This window comes from Macaca fascicularis, chromosome 1, assembly GCF_037993035.2.
Source record: "Macaca fascicularis isolate 582-1 chromosome 1, T2T-MFA8v1.1".
NCBI lineage: Eukaryota > Metazoa > Chordata > Mammalia > Primates > Cercopithecidae > Macaca > Macaca fascicularis.
In genome coordinates, this window is record NC_088375.1 from 150688447 (window position 1) to 150705620 (window position 17174).

A 17174-nucleotide genomic window follows, 5' to 3' on the forward strand; every position below is an offset into this window, starting at 1 on the left:
AAACATTAATAATAATGAATATTTGGGGTGATATAGGAGTCACATTTTATGTAGCTGAATGTTGGATGTTTCTGAATTTCCGATAAACCTGAACATCTAATAAAGGTGTTGATATTATACCTTTGCTTATCATAATTAGTTTTGTCATTTTTCATTGTGTTTATTGATATTTTACAAGAACTGAAGGATTCTTACAATAGGAAGGAGAAATTGGAAAGTTGATAGTACAGACTAAGCAATATAGTGTTGTTAGGGCATAAATGCCTACATTCATATGTTTACAATGAAAATACAAGCAAAGTGTACTGTCGGCCATGTTGAGATGTAGCCAGATCAAATTAGTTCATTCATTATTGCATTCCTCTGTGTGCCTGAATAAAATCATCACAATAATGACCCCGCCCATTTTCTGTCCTTCAAAACTGTTCTCATTTTTTAAGGCACAATTCAAGATGTGGTTTACTTTATTAAGTTATCCCCCATACTCCCTTGTAAAGGAATCACTTCTCTGCATTCTGTCAATATGTGACCTCTACCCTGCCTGTCACTTTTCACTGTCTCATATTAAAAGCAGTGCTTCAGGCATTGGGTTGAAGGTTGTTTGGGTTTCTAAATAAGAAACTCTGACCTTGACATTAGAAGGATCTTCATTTTAATCTCTGTGTTGAAATTTTCTTTGTAAAGATACACAAAATAATTTGTCCTTTCAAAGCTCAACTTAAAAGCTTCTACCTTACAGGTTTTTTGAAAGATTAAATGGTATAATATAAATGCCTAAGATAGTAAGTGTTCAATAAATAGTAGTGAATATTGTTATTGCTGTTATTGTTTGTGTGTAGTATATTATTTATTGAATATACATGTGATACGTGACTTAATAAAACTTCCCCTAGACTATGCATTCTTTGAGGATAGGAAACCATCACTTGGCATTTTGCATAAGGTTTAATAAACTGATTCACAATTATTTGTTGATTGAACACATTAACTTTCACCTTACTTGACTTTTAAAAAGAATAGTCTTGGCATATATGAAAAAATTTTCAAAAAAGTTGTTTTCTAAATGACCTTGTTTTAAAATCACTCCAGGTACCTTGTTATCCCATAACTTTGGTATCCTGAAATCTGAGGATTCTACCAAGATAATATGATAAGAACTTTCAGTGATTTGGGGCCATATCCTACTTAGACTAATGTGGAATTTCCAGATTTCCTGAGAGCTTGGTACAGCAGCACGCACTGCTTGCTAATCAGCACAGGCAATAATGCCATCTCTGCCTCAAGAAGGAGGTAGGGAAATTGACTTAACTATGTTATGAAGTATGGAGGTGTTTTACATCACTACTGTTATTTTTTTTTAAAGTATTAAAAATTAATTGGGAACTTTTTAAAGTACCAGAATTTATCATTTTCGCTTGATGTGGGGCGGGGGTGGTATTTGTGTTGTCTGGTATAGATTTTTGTTATTTCAGTGTTATGTGATTATTTTACATTTTTTTAAAGTTATTCAGGGACCCTGTCCCCTGGATTTGAATACAGAATTACCTTATCAAAGCACAATGAAAAGGAAAGTCAGAAAGAAGAAAAAGAAGGGAACCATTACAGCAAATGTTGCCGGGACAAAGTTTGAAATTGGTAGGTTTGCTTAAAATCAATCATGGGATTCTCATAATTGCTGGAAAAACTGATATGGTGTTAAAAACAATGTAGAAATCCAGAGAGATAGCTATCTTTTATATAATGGATTTTTAAACGCCTTCTATAAAATTTCTAACATGTTAGAAGGATTCTTTTTCTGTGCGGTAGAGGATGATATCCTTAAAAAGATCCCAATTGATTTCTAAAATTTCAGTTCAAACACTAGTATGATTAGACAGCTTAGCTGAAAAAAGGGAGTTGGCATTGTATTTTTCTTTGAAGTTTAATTTTGTCAGCTCTCCAAGCTTTGAATTTTATAATAAAATAGGTTTATATATGACTGATCTGACAAATTTGAATTTATGAATGTAAAGAAAAAATGGATCTTTCCAATATTCGTATGTAACCTGAATGTTCCCAGCCTCATGGGTTTGTGTATATGTAAATACCCAAATTTAAGTAACACATTGCATTCTTTCTTCTTTTTTTTTTTGAGACGGAGTCTCTGTAGCCCAGGCTGGAGTGCAGTGGCGCGATCTCGCCTCTCTGCAAGCTCAGTCTCCCGGGTTTATGCCATTCTCCTGCCTCAGCCTCCCCAGTAGCTGGGACTACAGGCGCCCGCCACCACGCTTGGCTAATTTTTTTATATTTTTAGTGGAGACGGGGTTTCACCATGTTAGCCAGGATGGTCTCGATCTCCTGACCTTGTGATCTGCCCTCCTGGGCCTCCCAAAGTCCTGGGATTACAGGCATGAGCCACTGCGCCCAGCCTACGTTCCTTCTAAACCTAACTGCCGGAAGTTCTGTTTATCTCACCAAGGTCTTCCCAGGTATCTTTGAGACGGTGCAGGCAGTGTGTCTCATATACTCAGGAACAGGTGTGCTCCTGACATGCTCTTCTGAATTTGTTATTGTTTTTGCTTGTGAGCCAGGTAAGGAAGTCTCCTAGTCTGTGTTGCTATTGCCCTTGCTCTGTACATGAACTGTAGGTGGCACAGCAGCTGCTGAGTCCTCAGGATGCCAAAGCTGCATGGTGGTCTGTGACAGAGAGGAATGTTCCTTTCCCCAACTCTTGTGATTGTACACTGTCACCTGAGACTACACCATTCTGTTAAGACTCAGGATTCTGTTGGAAACCACAAATTACCTGAAGTCTTCTACTTATCTTTATTCCATACTTGAAATTCAATGGAAGAAAAATGCCAATATGTTAATTGTAAAATCTAGATTGGAGAGGAACACATGAATAGTTTGTACTAAAAAGGAAATGTTCCTCTGAGCGTAAACGTTTTCAGTAGGATTAGAGGGTTGGGAGCAGTGGAGAACCAAATCCAAATCTCTCCTGTGAATATTGCTTTATTATTTCATGTCCTAAGTAAACACAGATGAGTTGATTTTAAGCTCTAAAAATAATTTGAACTAGGGAGGTGGAAAGTATGGCATAGGTTTGATAATCAGGGGATATTTTTACCTTTGCTCTTTTGTACTTAACCTAAGGTTGTAAAAAAAAGCTATAAAAAGTACATTTTCCTGAGTAGAGGTATTGTCTCAGCTGTGTGTGTTTTCCTTGTGCCATAAATAATCACTTGACCCTTTGGCAGTTTTGTGTACCTGTTAAACCTGAGAAGATCGAAAGGAAGGATTTTGGGTGCAACCGAAAAACAGTTCTCAGTTGCTACTGAGTATGATTTGGCCCTAGATAAAACTGTTGTAACTAAAAATAAGGTTATGCTGTAACTAATATTTTTCAAATGAAATACTGTGAACTAAAATTTATATAGAAAAATGTTTCTGCAATGAATATATTTCAGAAGTATTTTAATTTTGGTTTAACTTAACTGTTTACTTGCAGTTCGTTTAGTAATAGATGAAATGGGATTTATGAAAACTCCAGATGAGGATGAAACAAGTAATCTTATATGGTGTGATTCTGCTGTTCAGCAGGAGAAAATATCAGAGCTGCAAAATTATCAGGTAGGAAATTAATCATGACCAGTTAGTCGTATGAGGAAAGTTATATGGATTCCACCATAATTTTTTTTAGATAGGTTCTTAATCTGTTACCTTATTAAATTTCAATTCTAACTCACCTGAATAGCCTGTTTTGTTTCTATCCAGTTGTATTGACACTTTGCATGAAGCCTGCACCTTTTGCAGACTTAAGTTTTAACCTCTTTCTATCTTTAGGGAAGAATAAATAGAGAAAACCTCTTCTGGCCGGGCGCGGTGGCTGACGCCTGTAATCCTAGCACTTTGGGAGGCCAAGGCGGGTGGATCACGAGGTCAGGAGATCGAGACCTTCCTGGCCAACATAGTGAAACCCCGTCTCTACTAAAAATAGAAAAATTAGCTGGGCGTGGTGGCGCCACCTGTAGTCCCAGCTACTCGGGAGGCTGAAGTGGGAGAATCGCTCAAACCCAGGAGGTGGAGGCTGCAGTGAGCTGAGATCAGGCCACTGCACTACAGCCTGGTGAACAGAGCAAGACTCCATCTCAAAAAACAAGCAATAACAACCAAAAAAATACCCTTTTCCTAAGATGGTACTTTACATTGCACTTAAAGTTGTAGAATAGATTGCATAGGGAGACCAGGATGCAGAAATACCTTGTGAGGTCAGCTATATGTAATCTGGTTTCATTCTTTTATTTTTAGAACATAATACAAACTTATATTCAGAAGAAAATAGACCTCAAACTAAAAAGCTGAATATAAGGAATTCTAGAGAATTGACAGTTTGTATAGACCTTCTTCATTTATTAGTTTAGAATGTAATATAAAATTGACTGTAGTGAGCAAATAAGTCATTTTTACCAGTGCTGATGTCTGTGAATATAGTGCATCTAGAATAACAAAAGTAATTTGGATATTATCACTATTCAACCTAGAAAATTATAACTTTACTATCTATGTAAATATTCTTTTGTGATTTCTTTAAAATTTTGTAGTTTTATTCTCTGATTACCATACTCTTTAATTCTACAAATTCACTATAGGTCATTAAATCTTTTAGATTAATAATTGGCAGTTTATTAAAACAAAACTCAAAGGATGGATATTGCATTGTCATATACGTGAATATAATTAATTTGCTGATAATATTAATATTTACCTTTTTATTTTCCAGAGGATCAACCATTTTCCAGGAATGGGGGAGATCTGTAGAAAGGATTTCTTAGCAAGAAATATGACCAAGTAATCTTTATTTTCTTGTAATGGAGAAGACCTGTTCAAAATTTATAATACGAATACTGTAGTGGTATCTTTCACAAGGTTACATTGATTTGAAATGATATTTAGATGAGAGTGATAGAATTTTAGAGCTAGAAAGGTCTTAGAATGTCTCTGGTTCTAGTCTTCCACTTTGCAGAGGAGGTAAATGAGGGTCAGATAAATGAATATCTTGCACAAACTCAAGCAAATTGTTAATAGCAGAGGTGGGTAAGAATCAGTCTCCAGAATCTCAGGCCTCTTTACTTCAACTTGCTGCCTCTTTAGTAACAGAGTTTTTCGTTTAAATGTAAGAGTTATCTGTATATGTCATCTAAGAGATACTTGTTTATTTTCAGTTAAATTTTGCAGGAACTAATTCGTTGCCTTATATGCCGTGTGTGTGTGTGTGTGTGTGTGTGTGTGTGTGTGTGTGTGTGTGTGTTTCTGTGTGTTTTCATATTGGTGATTAAGCATTTACTATGTGCCAGGGATTGTACTAGGTACATGTATGCACACACTTACTCAAAGACACATGTATATATGCTCACCCAGGGATATACATGCACAGATATTTATCTCTGCAACCAATATTTAGAGGAGCAATCTACTTTCATGGAAAAGCTGATAATAAGTACTCCAGTCTTTTACTTAATAAACTGAAAAATTTTTATGCAGTTTATATTCCTGTTGGCTAGGTTTTTTGCCTTTTTTTAAAGTTTAAGAAAGTTGAGTGATAAACTGAGAATTTTTTTTAAAAGAAGATTATTCACAGAGATTTAGTAAACTTTCTGACTCTAAAAAATGGTAGTATAAAAGGTAATCAAAAACTGTTCCCTATGGTGACCCAGAGACTCAAAATTATTTGTAAAGAAGCAATATAAGTAGTATTTGTCTGAACAATTCCCTACTCCCTACTCCCATCCCTGAGGCACAGTTACTGACTCCTACATGTTACCTTGCCTTATATGCCTTTAGTGTACCTATCACACTGTTTAATATTAATAGCCTATCTATATATTCCTTGGGAGCAGAGATGATACTCATTTATCTTACTATCCCCAGTACCTAGCAAATAGTGTGTACTCTAAAAAAAAAGTTTGATATACTAATATGTAAATTAGTACATATTAGGGCAAGTTTTTTTTTTTTTTTTCCACTGATGTATCCATGGTCCAGAATAGTGTCTAACACTTAATAGGTGCTCAATAGACATTTGTTGAATGAATGAATCAATGAATAAGTAAGTGAAGGAATGGAAAAAATTTAAATCTTTGTGGCAAATATCAGTAGCCCAGAGAAAGAAAATATATACAAGTTTGAATAGAAATTATTTTTCCTATTATCTCTGATTTACAGAATGATCAAGTCTCGGCCTCTGGATTATACCTTCGTTCCTCGAACATGGATCTTCCCTGCTGAATATACTCAATTCCAAAATTATGTGAAAGAATTGAAGAAAAAACGGAAGCAGAAAACTTTTATAGTGAAACCAGCTAATGGTGCAATGGGTCATGGGTAGGTTTACTTTTATTTGGAATATATAAAAATAAAAAAAATTTGGGAGTAGGGAGAATAAATGTGCTTAATTACTCATGGTTGAGTACCAACATGAAAAAATAATGAAATAAGTTTCTAACTATTGCATTTTTGGAACCAAATATTTAATGATCTCTGTTCTTTTAAACTCTCCCACAGGCTTCTGTAATTCAGTTAAAAAATTTAATCAACAGGTTGTGAGGCTTTAATAGGAGATAACAAAATATAAGGGGAAAAAGCTATTTTGTGTTTTTTTCTAAAACATAAAACTCACATTTATAATAATTTCAATAGACTTGGAGAGTAAAATCAGTTGCTACAGTAGGGCTACAACTGACTTGGAGAAAGAAATGAAAAGGGAGTTATTCTTTTCATAGCTAGAAATCTTGAAGGAAAATATGTATCTTCTTTGCCTTTAAATAAATTTTTTCTTTATGTAGCCATGGTAATTGGATTAAAAATGAGTGGAACACATTTTAAACTGAAGTTCCAAGAACTAGACATGTTAACTGAGAATAGAATGTGCAAGTAATATTCTTGTTTCCTTTTGCTTATGTTACTTTTCTGCAATGTACTTTTTCGAAGAAAATGTGGCTGAGGCTGCTTTTAATAAAATACACTTGGCCGGGCACGGTGGTTTACGCCTGTAATCCCAGTACTTTGGGAGGCCGAGGCAGGCGGATCATGAGGTTAGGAGACAGATCATCCTGGCTAACATGGTGAAATCCCGTCTCTACTAAAAATAGAAAAAATTAGCCAGGTGTGGTGGTGGGTGCCTGTAGTCCTAGCTACTCAGGAGTCCGAGGCAGGAGAATGGTGTGAACCTGGGAGGGAGAGCTTGCAGTGAGCCAAGATCACGCTCCAGGTTACTGCACTCCAGCCTGGGCCACAGTGCGAGATTCTGTCAAAAAAAAAAAAAAAATACACTTGAGTCATTTTAATTTAAAATGCTGTAGGAAAAAAGATATTTGGAAATATAGCTACCAGGTAAATTATTGTTCAAAATTTTTCTTTTAACTTTTAATCATAACTTAATAATCCAATCATAAATTACTTGCAAATGTGCTTTGGTAATTTTTAACTAATAGTATTAATGGGAATTTTATACCAATTGCTTAATGCTGAGTTGGCTGTCTCTGTGTTAGCATTAAAGGAATGTTTCTGGTGGTAAGGAATTGATTTTTCACATTTTTCTCAATTTTAATGTTAAAAATTTAATATTAAAATATCTATATTTATATACTTATATTCGATATTAAAACATAAATAATCTTTTCATTTATTTTGATGGCAATATAAACAAATAACTGGAAAAGCAGATAACTGAAAGGGCATTATGTGTTCCCAGGGTTTATCTCATGGGAAAATTTTTTCCACTGATGTATCCATGGTCCAGAATAGTGTCTAACACTTAATAGGTGCTCAATAGACATTTGTTGAATGAATGAATCAATGAATAAGTAAGTGAAGGAATGGAAAAAATTTAAATCTTTGTGGCAAATATCAGTAGCCCAGAGAAAGAAAATATATACAAGTTTGAATAGAAATTATTTTTCCTATTATCTCTGATTTACAGAATGATCAAGTCTCGGCCTCTGGATTATACCTTCGTATAATCCAGTAATGCAGTAGTACCTAGGTAAAGAACACCCCTCTCATCTATTGAATTGTATCTGTTTCCTTGCTAATCTTCTGTCTAGTTATTTTGTCCATTATTGAAAGTAGAGTATTGAAGAATCCAGCTGATATTGGTGCAGTATTTCTCCCTTCAGTTCTACCAGTGTTTGCTTCATGTATTTTGGAGCTCTGTTATTAGGCACATAAATGTTTCTAATTGTTACATATTCTTGAGGAATTGACTTTTAAAAAATCAGTATATAATGTGATTCTTTGTCTCTTATAACAATTTTGCCACTCCAGGTTACTGTTTTATTGCAATATCTTTTCCATCCTTTCACTTTCAATCTATTTGAGTCTTGGACTTTAAAGGGTGTCTCTTGTAGACAGCATATTGGTGGACCATGTTTTTTAAAAATTCATTCTGCCAAGCTCTGCCTTTTATTGGAGAGTTAATCTATTTACATTTAATGTAATTACTGAAAAAGAAATATTTACTTAGGCCATTTTGCCACTTGATTTATGTATCTTGCAGTTTTTGTTCCTCAATTTCTCTGTATTGTCCTATTTTGTGTTAAATAGATATTTTCTTCTGTACCATTTTAATTCCCTTGTCATTTCTTTTACTATGTATTGTTGAGTTTTAAAAAATGATTACCCTGGAATTACCATTATCATCTTAATTTATAACAATCCAGTCTATATTAATACCAACTTAGTTTCAGTAGTGTATAAAAACTTTGTTCCTGTATAGATTTACTCCCTTTATGTTGTTATTGTCACAAATTATATCTCTGCACCTTCTGTGTCCATTGGCATAGATTTATAACTATTGTTTTAAGCAGTTGTCTTTTAATTCATTAGGAAAAATGAGGAGTTAAAAACCAAAACTACAATAAGAGAGACTTTTTTGTTTTTTGATATGGAGTCTCACTCTGTCACTCAGTCACCCAGGCTGGAGTGCAGTGGTGTGATCTTAGCTCACTGCAACCTCTGCCTCCCAGGTTCAAGTGATTCTCCTTCCCCAGCCTCTTGAGCAGCTGGGATTACAAACGTATGCCACCATGGCTGGCAAATTTTTGTATTTTTAGTAGAGATGGGGTTTCTCCATGTTGACCAGGCTGGTCTCGAACTCCTGACCTCAGGTGATCTACGTGCGTCAGCCTCCCAAAGTGCTGGGATTACAGGTGTGAGCCACCGTGCCCAGCCAGAACTTTTATATTTACCTGAGTAGTCACCTTTCTGGTGTTCTTTGACAATTTGATTATAGTATATCTTGATATGGATCTCTTTGAGTTTATCCTACTTGGAGGTAATTGAGCTTTTTGGATGTGTAGATTAATGTTTTTATCAAATTGGGAAGTTTTTTGCCAGTATTTCTTCAAATATTCTTTGAATTTTTTTCTTTGTCTTCTCTCCTTCTGAGACTCCTATTATGTGTGTGTTGCTGTGCTTGATGGTATTTCACAGATTTTGTAGGCTCTCTTCATTTTTCTTCTTTTTTCTTTCTGTTCCTCAGACTAGATAATGTCAGTTGGCTTATCCTCAAGTTTTCTGATTCTCTTTATGCCTTGTGAAGTATACTGTTTATCTCCTTTAGTGAATTTCTTTATCTCAGTTATTGTACTTCTCAACTCTAAAATTTCTGTTTGGTTCCTTTATTTTTCCTTAATTTTTTATCACTACTAATATTCCCTATTTAATGAGACACTGTTCTCATAGTTTATTTCAGTTCTTCGTACATGGTTTCTGTTAGCTCTTTGAATAAATTTTAAATAGTTGATTATCCAGTAAGCCCAATGTCTGGGCTTCCTCGTGACAGTTTCTATTAATTGATAGTTTCCCTGTATATGGGCCATACTTTCTTTTTCCTTTGCATGCCTCATAATATTTTGTTGAAAACTGAACATTTTGAGTATTATACTATAGCAATTCTAGAAATCAGACTCTCCCCCTCTATGTAATTTGTTGTTGCACCTCATTGTAGTAGTTGTAGTCTGTGTTCTTTGCTGTGTATGGCCACTGAAGTTCCTGTTCTGTTAGCTCAGTGGTCAGCTAATAATTGGACAGAGATTTCCTTAAACAGAGCAAAACAAACAACAAAAAAGCTCTCAATAGATGACTGTGTGTGCGATTGCTGGGACATGCCTTCAGCATGCAAACAAATAATTTACAACTCTGCCTTAGCCTTAATTTCCTGCTTGTACAGAGTCTGATGGTTAGCCAGAAGGGACAGCTTAGGGCCTTCTCGGGTCTTTCTTGAGCATGCTGCTAACCTTGGGCATGTAACTGGTCATCTAGATTCCCGGGAATATGTCAGAGCTTTTCAAAGTTTCAAAGATTCTCATTGCTCAGCCCTTCCTCCCAGTCTTTTTAATTGGTCTATTGTCTGCCCACCTGTTGCCCTCGACAACCTAGACAGTAAATGTTTCCAACAATTGTCTCTGAAAGTAGTTGCCTCAGTACTGGTAAAGTTCCAAGTTAGGCAAGATGAAAGCAAGCCCTTTGAGGTCCTCCAGGAAGCCACCAGACAGGTCAAAACAACCAACCATAAGAATAGCCCATTCTACCCAGTCCAGGACCAGTACTGGTATTGAAAATGAGGCTGTTCAAGGCTGCCACTGAGCTGTGAGTGGATGATGGGACTAGATTAAGTTAAAGTGTTACAAAGCTCTTTGGCACAGATCCAGCTGTTTTTTTCTTAGTTAAGTATTCCATTTGCTGCAAGCCTTTGCTTAGTTTGTGGGGTTACAAAGTTGATTCCTATGATTTCTTTTGCTCTTCATTGCTTTTGTGGAGGGACAGACTTTTGGAGTCCCTTACTCCACTATTTTCCACTTGAGTATATCTGTAACTTTTTAAACATCTTGCTCTATGTCAAATCATACTTTTAATTTTTTTCTTTAAACATAGGATTTCTTTGATAAGAAATGGTGACAAACTTCCATCTCAGGATCATTTGATTGTTCAAGAATACATTGAAAAGCCTTTCCTAATGGAAGGTTACAAGTTTGACTTACGAATTTATATTCTGGTTACATCGTGTGATCCACTAAAAATATTTCTCTATCATGATGGACTTGTGCGAATGGGTACAGAGAAGTACATTCCACCTAATGAGTCCAATTTGGTAAGTGATACCAGACAGAACTTACGTTTTCATTCAACTTTTTTCCTATAAAATATATTACTTTACCCTTTCTCTGCACTTGTAAAGGGAAATGCTTAGAGCTTTCGTAATAGATTAATAAACTCCCTTTCTCAAATTGACCTAGAATAAATGGATGTTCAACATATACCTTTTAAAGCTTCCATTAGGCATATAGATTGTATGAATGAAAGTTCCTGCTTTCGGGTTTTGTGGTCTAGAAGAATTGTGTGCATATGTAAGATTGCTTTTAACTTACAAGCAGCTTTGTGGACATTAGAAAATAAAGGTATCTGCTAATTGAAGGCTGACTGGGAAAAAGTACCCTCTCTGTGCTGTGAGCACAAGGCTGGATTTCAAAGCAAACATCTGTGTGCAGTGGCCCTGTATAGAAATGACTATATTATAAATGATACTAATATGCAATGATTCTTGATTCAGTATAATAATGATACTAGCATGCAATGGAGAAGTACAGATTAAGTGTTTTGGAGCTGTGTTGGGGCAGTTTGTGTTCAGCTTCTCATGGAGGAGGTGACATTTGAGCAGGCTTTGTATAACACGTAGGGTGTGAACATGTTGAATGTGGGAGAAAGTATATGAAACCGAAAAGCAAAAGTTATCAGAAAGTAGTTATTAATTTCTGTTGCAATAAAAGAGAAGTAAGGCTGTCAACTTACATTGACCAATGTGAGGTTGAGACAAATGAGCAGTTTCAGCGTGCATTTTAAAGCCTGTTAAATGGAGCTTTGTGTAGATATTTTTCAATAAAGACTTTTTTGTGCAGCCATAACATATTTATAAAAGTTATAGCTAAATTTATCATGAAAATAATAACTGTAATTTGTAGCTTATAAAAGTTAAATTATAATTTATTATGCATACTTAAACTTTAGTTAACCTCTAAACCTACTTTTGGATGTAACTAACTATAGTTAAAATTACAATTAATTGTTTTCCAACTTGTCAAAGACCTGGTTACTGTTCTCCCCTAATATTATGCACACAATTAACTCCATTAAATGTGGTCATTTTTTCAACATTAAATAATGGCTGATCATAAATGGTACTATGTTCAGTAAAATGAAAAATGTAGTAAACCCGGCAAAGGAAGAATAAGGAAACTGTCAAACCTTTCATAGGAAAAGAAGTTAAAAGAAAGAAACATTATTAAAGGTTATAAGGTCTAGATATAGCCAATCACCAAGTGATGTTTGAACTCTACCACATTTTGGGCATTGTGCTAGTTTTTAAAAAAACAGTGACCAGACAGATACAGTGCTTGACCTCACAGAAGCAACAGTTTAGTGGGGAGGCAGAAAATAAAATAAGCAATTATAATATCTGATGGTAAGTGTGATGGTCTAAGAAACTGAAGGTGCTATGACAGTGCATAGCAGGGGCACATAATCCAGTTGGAGATAAAGGTTAGAGAGGGAGTGTTTTATAAATTGAAATCTGAATAATGAGGAGTTAGCCAGATTCGGGTGCAGCGTAGGGTTGGATGGAGCTTCAGGCAAAAGAATGGCTCAGAGGTAAGACAGAGTGTGGCATGTCTGGAGAAAGCAGACAAGGTCAGTTTGGCTGAATAAGAAGGAGTGACTGTTCAGAGATGAGGATGGTGAGTCCTAGAAGCTAGATCCTTTAAGGCTTTGTAGGCCTTGTCTAGGATTTTAGAATTTAACTTAAGATAAAAGGAAGGATTGAAGGGTTTTACACAAACAAAAGAAGGAATGTCCCCTGGTCTGGAATGTGAGATGGAGGTGGAGATGGATGGAAATGATTAGAGTCAGAGAGACAAGAAGTTACATATATTTTGAATAACATGTGAAGTATTCTAGTCTGACCACATATGGAAGGAAAAAGGACTTAAATTGAAATAGTAGCAGTGGGTCCGGACCAAGAATAAGAGCATGGATTTGAGATATATTTGAGATAACATGGATAACGTTGATATAATATGGTCACAGGTTGGATTTGTGGAATGAGAGAAAGGGAAAGTGAAATCAAGAATAAAACTCAGGTTTCTGACATCCGATGGATGGTGTATTAGGGAATGGTGATAAGGGAATACAGGAACTATTAAAGGTTTTGTGGAAAGTGGATGTATTCAGTTTAAAGGCCTGTGTGACCTCCAAGTGGATCTGTTCTGTAGGCATTTGATTATACAGTGTAAGTTTGAAGTTCAGAAGACATTTCTGAACTACAAACATAATTTGAGACTTGTCAATACATAGATTATACTTTAAATAATTGGCATGGGTAAGAGTGGATTATATATGTGTAAGGTGGGAGTGATCTTTTGATAGTATTGGAAAGAATAAGACTTGGAAGCTCTTTTGGGTGATAAAGTGCTTTATTCTAATGTCCTATGTGTATATAATTAGCTTAAATTCAGTGGGATTAATCTCAATGAGAGATTGAGAGAAAGGAAGTGTGGCCTCTAGGTCTCGTTTTGTATGTGCTTTTGAATCACATAAGCTCCTGGCTTTGGTTTTTACATATATAGAAAAAAGATGTTCTCTTACATAAATGTCTATATCACTCATAGATCTCTAGAATTTCATGATTGAATATCTAGGTTGAGATATGAAAATATTAAAAAGTGAAATACAAAAGTGTCTGTAAAGTGAGACCATGGTTATGTAAAAGGTAAGTTTAGAAAAAAACACTAGAAAAATTAAACCAAAGTGCTCTCATTGGTTGTTTCTGGATGGCAGCTTACTACGTATTTTTTCCTTCTTCCTATTTCAAATTTTTAAAATAGTGAGCATGTATTTTATATATGTATTATTTCTATAAGAATTAAATGTTCATCAACTACATATAAGCAGATTATAAGACAGAATTTCAAACATTGAAATATAATAAACATTCCGTTTTTGCTACCAATGTAGTGGTTGGCCAATCCTTGCAGATTGCTGTATGGTTCATAGCTACTTTTGGTTCTATTTCTTGCAAATGACTAACTGGCAGTGAACTGCTTAGATGCCTATTTTTGTCAAGGTAAATGTGAAGTTGTGGAATTTCCAGTCCATTTACAAAGATACTGTTTAAGAAAAATACAAAGTTTCCTTACTTAATTTTTCACTAGAATAGCTAGTGGTGGTGTTAGTATTATTAATTTTAAGAAATTCTTGCCAAATACAGACTTCCTTACAAGATTGTTTTCCAAATCTCTTTTTAGAAGTTAAGAAAATTTGTATTTTGGAAACTAGGAAGTGCCCCAGCTTGGTTAATTTCCTTTTTCTTTAAATTAAGCACTTAAAATTAGGTAAGCATAAGATTTATGCTTTTTCTTTTAAGTATCATTTAATTTAAAGCTTTTCCTGTTTCTAAGGATAGAGACTGTTGTTTATTTTGTTGTCTTTGTATCCACAGTGCCCAGCAGAGACTGCTGCAGATAGTAGGTGTTCCTTAAATATTGTTTAATGAATGAAAAAAATAAATTCTTAATTAGTGGTAGGCACATGGATTAATAAACAATATGTACTCAAATTATCATTTCTGCCTTCTTGCTTCAAAGATTTCAATGCCATAGGCCTAAGGAACTGCAGCAAAAATAAAATATGACATGAATATAGTTGGCTATTAACAAATCAAAATAATAATCATGTGAATGAAGTATATTTTAATTGTGATGTAACTTTGCTATCTAAAGTAATCTTTAGGATCATGAGGAGGGTAGGAATTAAAGATAGATTTTTATGAATGCTTGTGTTAGCTTGATAAAAAGGCATTAGATATATATTGACAATTATGAGGAGTTTTAAATTTTGAATTCTTTTTCAATTTAAGGAAAATAGTATCAACAAATGTAAGATTATAACGAGACAAAAACGTAGAGCTCCAGTATGGAGCACGATACTGTACTGGACATCCGCACAGTATTATGTGGTACCTTCTGTCTGCTGGCTATAAGTGCACTCTGGTACCAAGCTAAAGGGGCCTCCTAGTCAGTATGGGTGTGCAGAGGTTGTGTTTGGTAGTCCTGCCTCTCTATGTGACTTACTTGAGTTTTCATTTTTTATTTTTCTTGAAAAAGACGTAGAATACTCTCTCAGAAAATTCCTTTCCCAAAACAGATTTGAATGAAAACTCTCAGAGCCAAAAACATTAAAAACAAATTAACAAGAACAAACTCAGATCATTTTTCTTGCTTAGCAATATGTAGTTTCACATTTTAATTACTCTATATTCTTATTAATTTGATACTTTTTAATGGTAGACATATTTTGAATAATATGTAAAGTAACTCTGTAGATGATTACATTCTCAACCCTTTTAAGGGAAATGTGCCATTCCATTTAATTGGGATATTATCTAAATAATCATGAAATTGTTCATCTATATAGTTTAAACTTTAAAACTTTTTTTAGTCTTTGAGTGTCTATTTTTCCTCTGAAACGTTGCAGTTCTAGGATGTCATAGGTGGTAACCACTTTGGTTCTTACTTGTTACAGACCCAGTTATACATGCATCTGACAAACTACTCGGTGAACAAGCATAATGAACGTTTCGAACGGGATGAAACTGAGAACAAAGGCAGCAAACGTTCCATCAAATGGTTTACAGAATTCCTTCAAGCAAATCAACATGATGTTGCTAAGTTTTGGAGTGATATTTCAGTAAGATTATGCCATTCCACAATTATAACGGTCTGTCCTCAGCAATAATTTGAAGCACCGTCAGGCCATGAAAGTTCATTAAGAGTTGATTGAACTTGGTTCCCTATAATTGAGAGGACCAGAGAGAAAAAAACAGGCCGTTACACAGCCTATTGCTTAACAACAGGGATGCATTCTGAGAAATGCATCCTTGGGTGATTTTATCATTGTGCAGATATCACAGTTTGTACTTACACAAACCTAGAATAGGAATAGCCCACTACATACCTAGGCTATCATATAGCCTGTATATGGTATAGTCTGTGGCTCCTAGTCTACAAACCTGTACAAAACATTACTGTACTAGGCTGGGCACAGTGGCTCACACCTGTAATCCCACCACTTTGGGAGGCTAGGCAGGCGGATCAGGTCAGGAGTTCGAGACCAGCCTGGCAAACATGGTGAAACCCTGTCTCTACCAAAAATATAAAAAATTAGCTGGATGTGGTGGCGCGCTCCTGTAATCCCAGCTACTCAGGAGGCTGAGGCAGGAGAATTGCTTGAACGCGGGAGGTGTAGATTGCAGTGAGCCAAGATTGTGCCACTGCACTCCAGCCTGGGCAACAGAGCAAGATTTGGTCGCCAAAAAAAAAAAAAAAAAAATTTACTGTACTGAATAGTGTAAGCAATTGTAATACAATGGTAAAGATTGTATACCTAAACATGGAAAAGGTACCCTAAAATACAGTATTATAATCTTATGTGATCCCTGTTGAATATGCTATGCATTGTACACCAAAATGCTGTTATGTGGCATATGACTCTATTCACCCTTGTTTATTTTGTTTGTTGACATTTTTACCTTACTTTCTATATCACCGGCCATAAATCCAAAGGTCCTTAGGTGTCAGACAAGTAAGAAGGAGTGAAGTGGTCTCTAGATAGAAAAAACTAGGGTGTTCTGGGAACTGTGATAATTTGAAAGTCAGGAGAGGTCTGAAGGAGGTAGCCACCACTCAGCACCAGCTTATTGGTGCCAGTGATATTTTAGGCCCAGTGAGGCTTATTCTTCTAATTTGTTGATAAATTATGTGTAAATGGCAGAAATGGCATAAATGATTTTAAATGTTGGCAATGGACTCAAAAATTTTAAAGATGTTGAGACTTGACAAACAAAAATGTCATCTGGATTTGGTCAGATACCCACCAATTTGTTAACTTTCATTTATAACTTCCTGAGAGATGAAATGCATGTAAATGAGAAATTGAATCATAACAATGCTGCATTTATTTGTTTATGTAATTATGTTCTCAAGGCCAATTTCATGGAAATTCCAAAAACCATTCTAATGACAGTTTACTATCATAGTGAGTCAGAAGCATCACAATGGTGAAATTCAGTGATTTTGGACCATAGT

General features: G+C 35.2%; 1 protein-coding gene across 3 annotated transcripts in view; it reads left to right on the forward strand.

Annotated features, from left to right (window-relative positions):
• Window positions 1-1173: 1173 nt before the first annotated feature.
• The window catches only part of TTLL7 (tubulin tyrosine ligase like 7), an 89944-nt gene continuing 73943 nt past the window's right edge, over window positions 1174-17174 (forward strand). For all 3 annotated transcript variants that reach the window (XM_005542913.4, XM_045368339.3, XM_074003148.1), the window contains exons 1-7: window positions 1174-1290; window positions 1504-1635; window positions 3491-3612; window positions 4763-4830; window positions 6205-6363; window positions 10915-11131; window positions 15613-15777. In XM_005542913.4, the coding sequence (XP_005542970.1) occupies window positions 1266-1290; window positions 1504-1635; window positions 3491-3612; window positions 4763-4830; window positions 6205-6363; window positions 10915-11131; window positions 15613-15777 (888 nt within the window). In that variant the 5' untranslated portion in view covers window positions 1174-1265. The remainder of the gene's footprint in view (window positions 1291-1503; window positions 1636-3490; window positions 3613-4762; window positions 4831-6204; window positions 6364-10914; window positions 11132-15612; window positions 15778-17174) is intronic.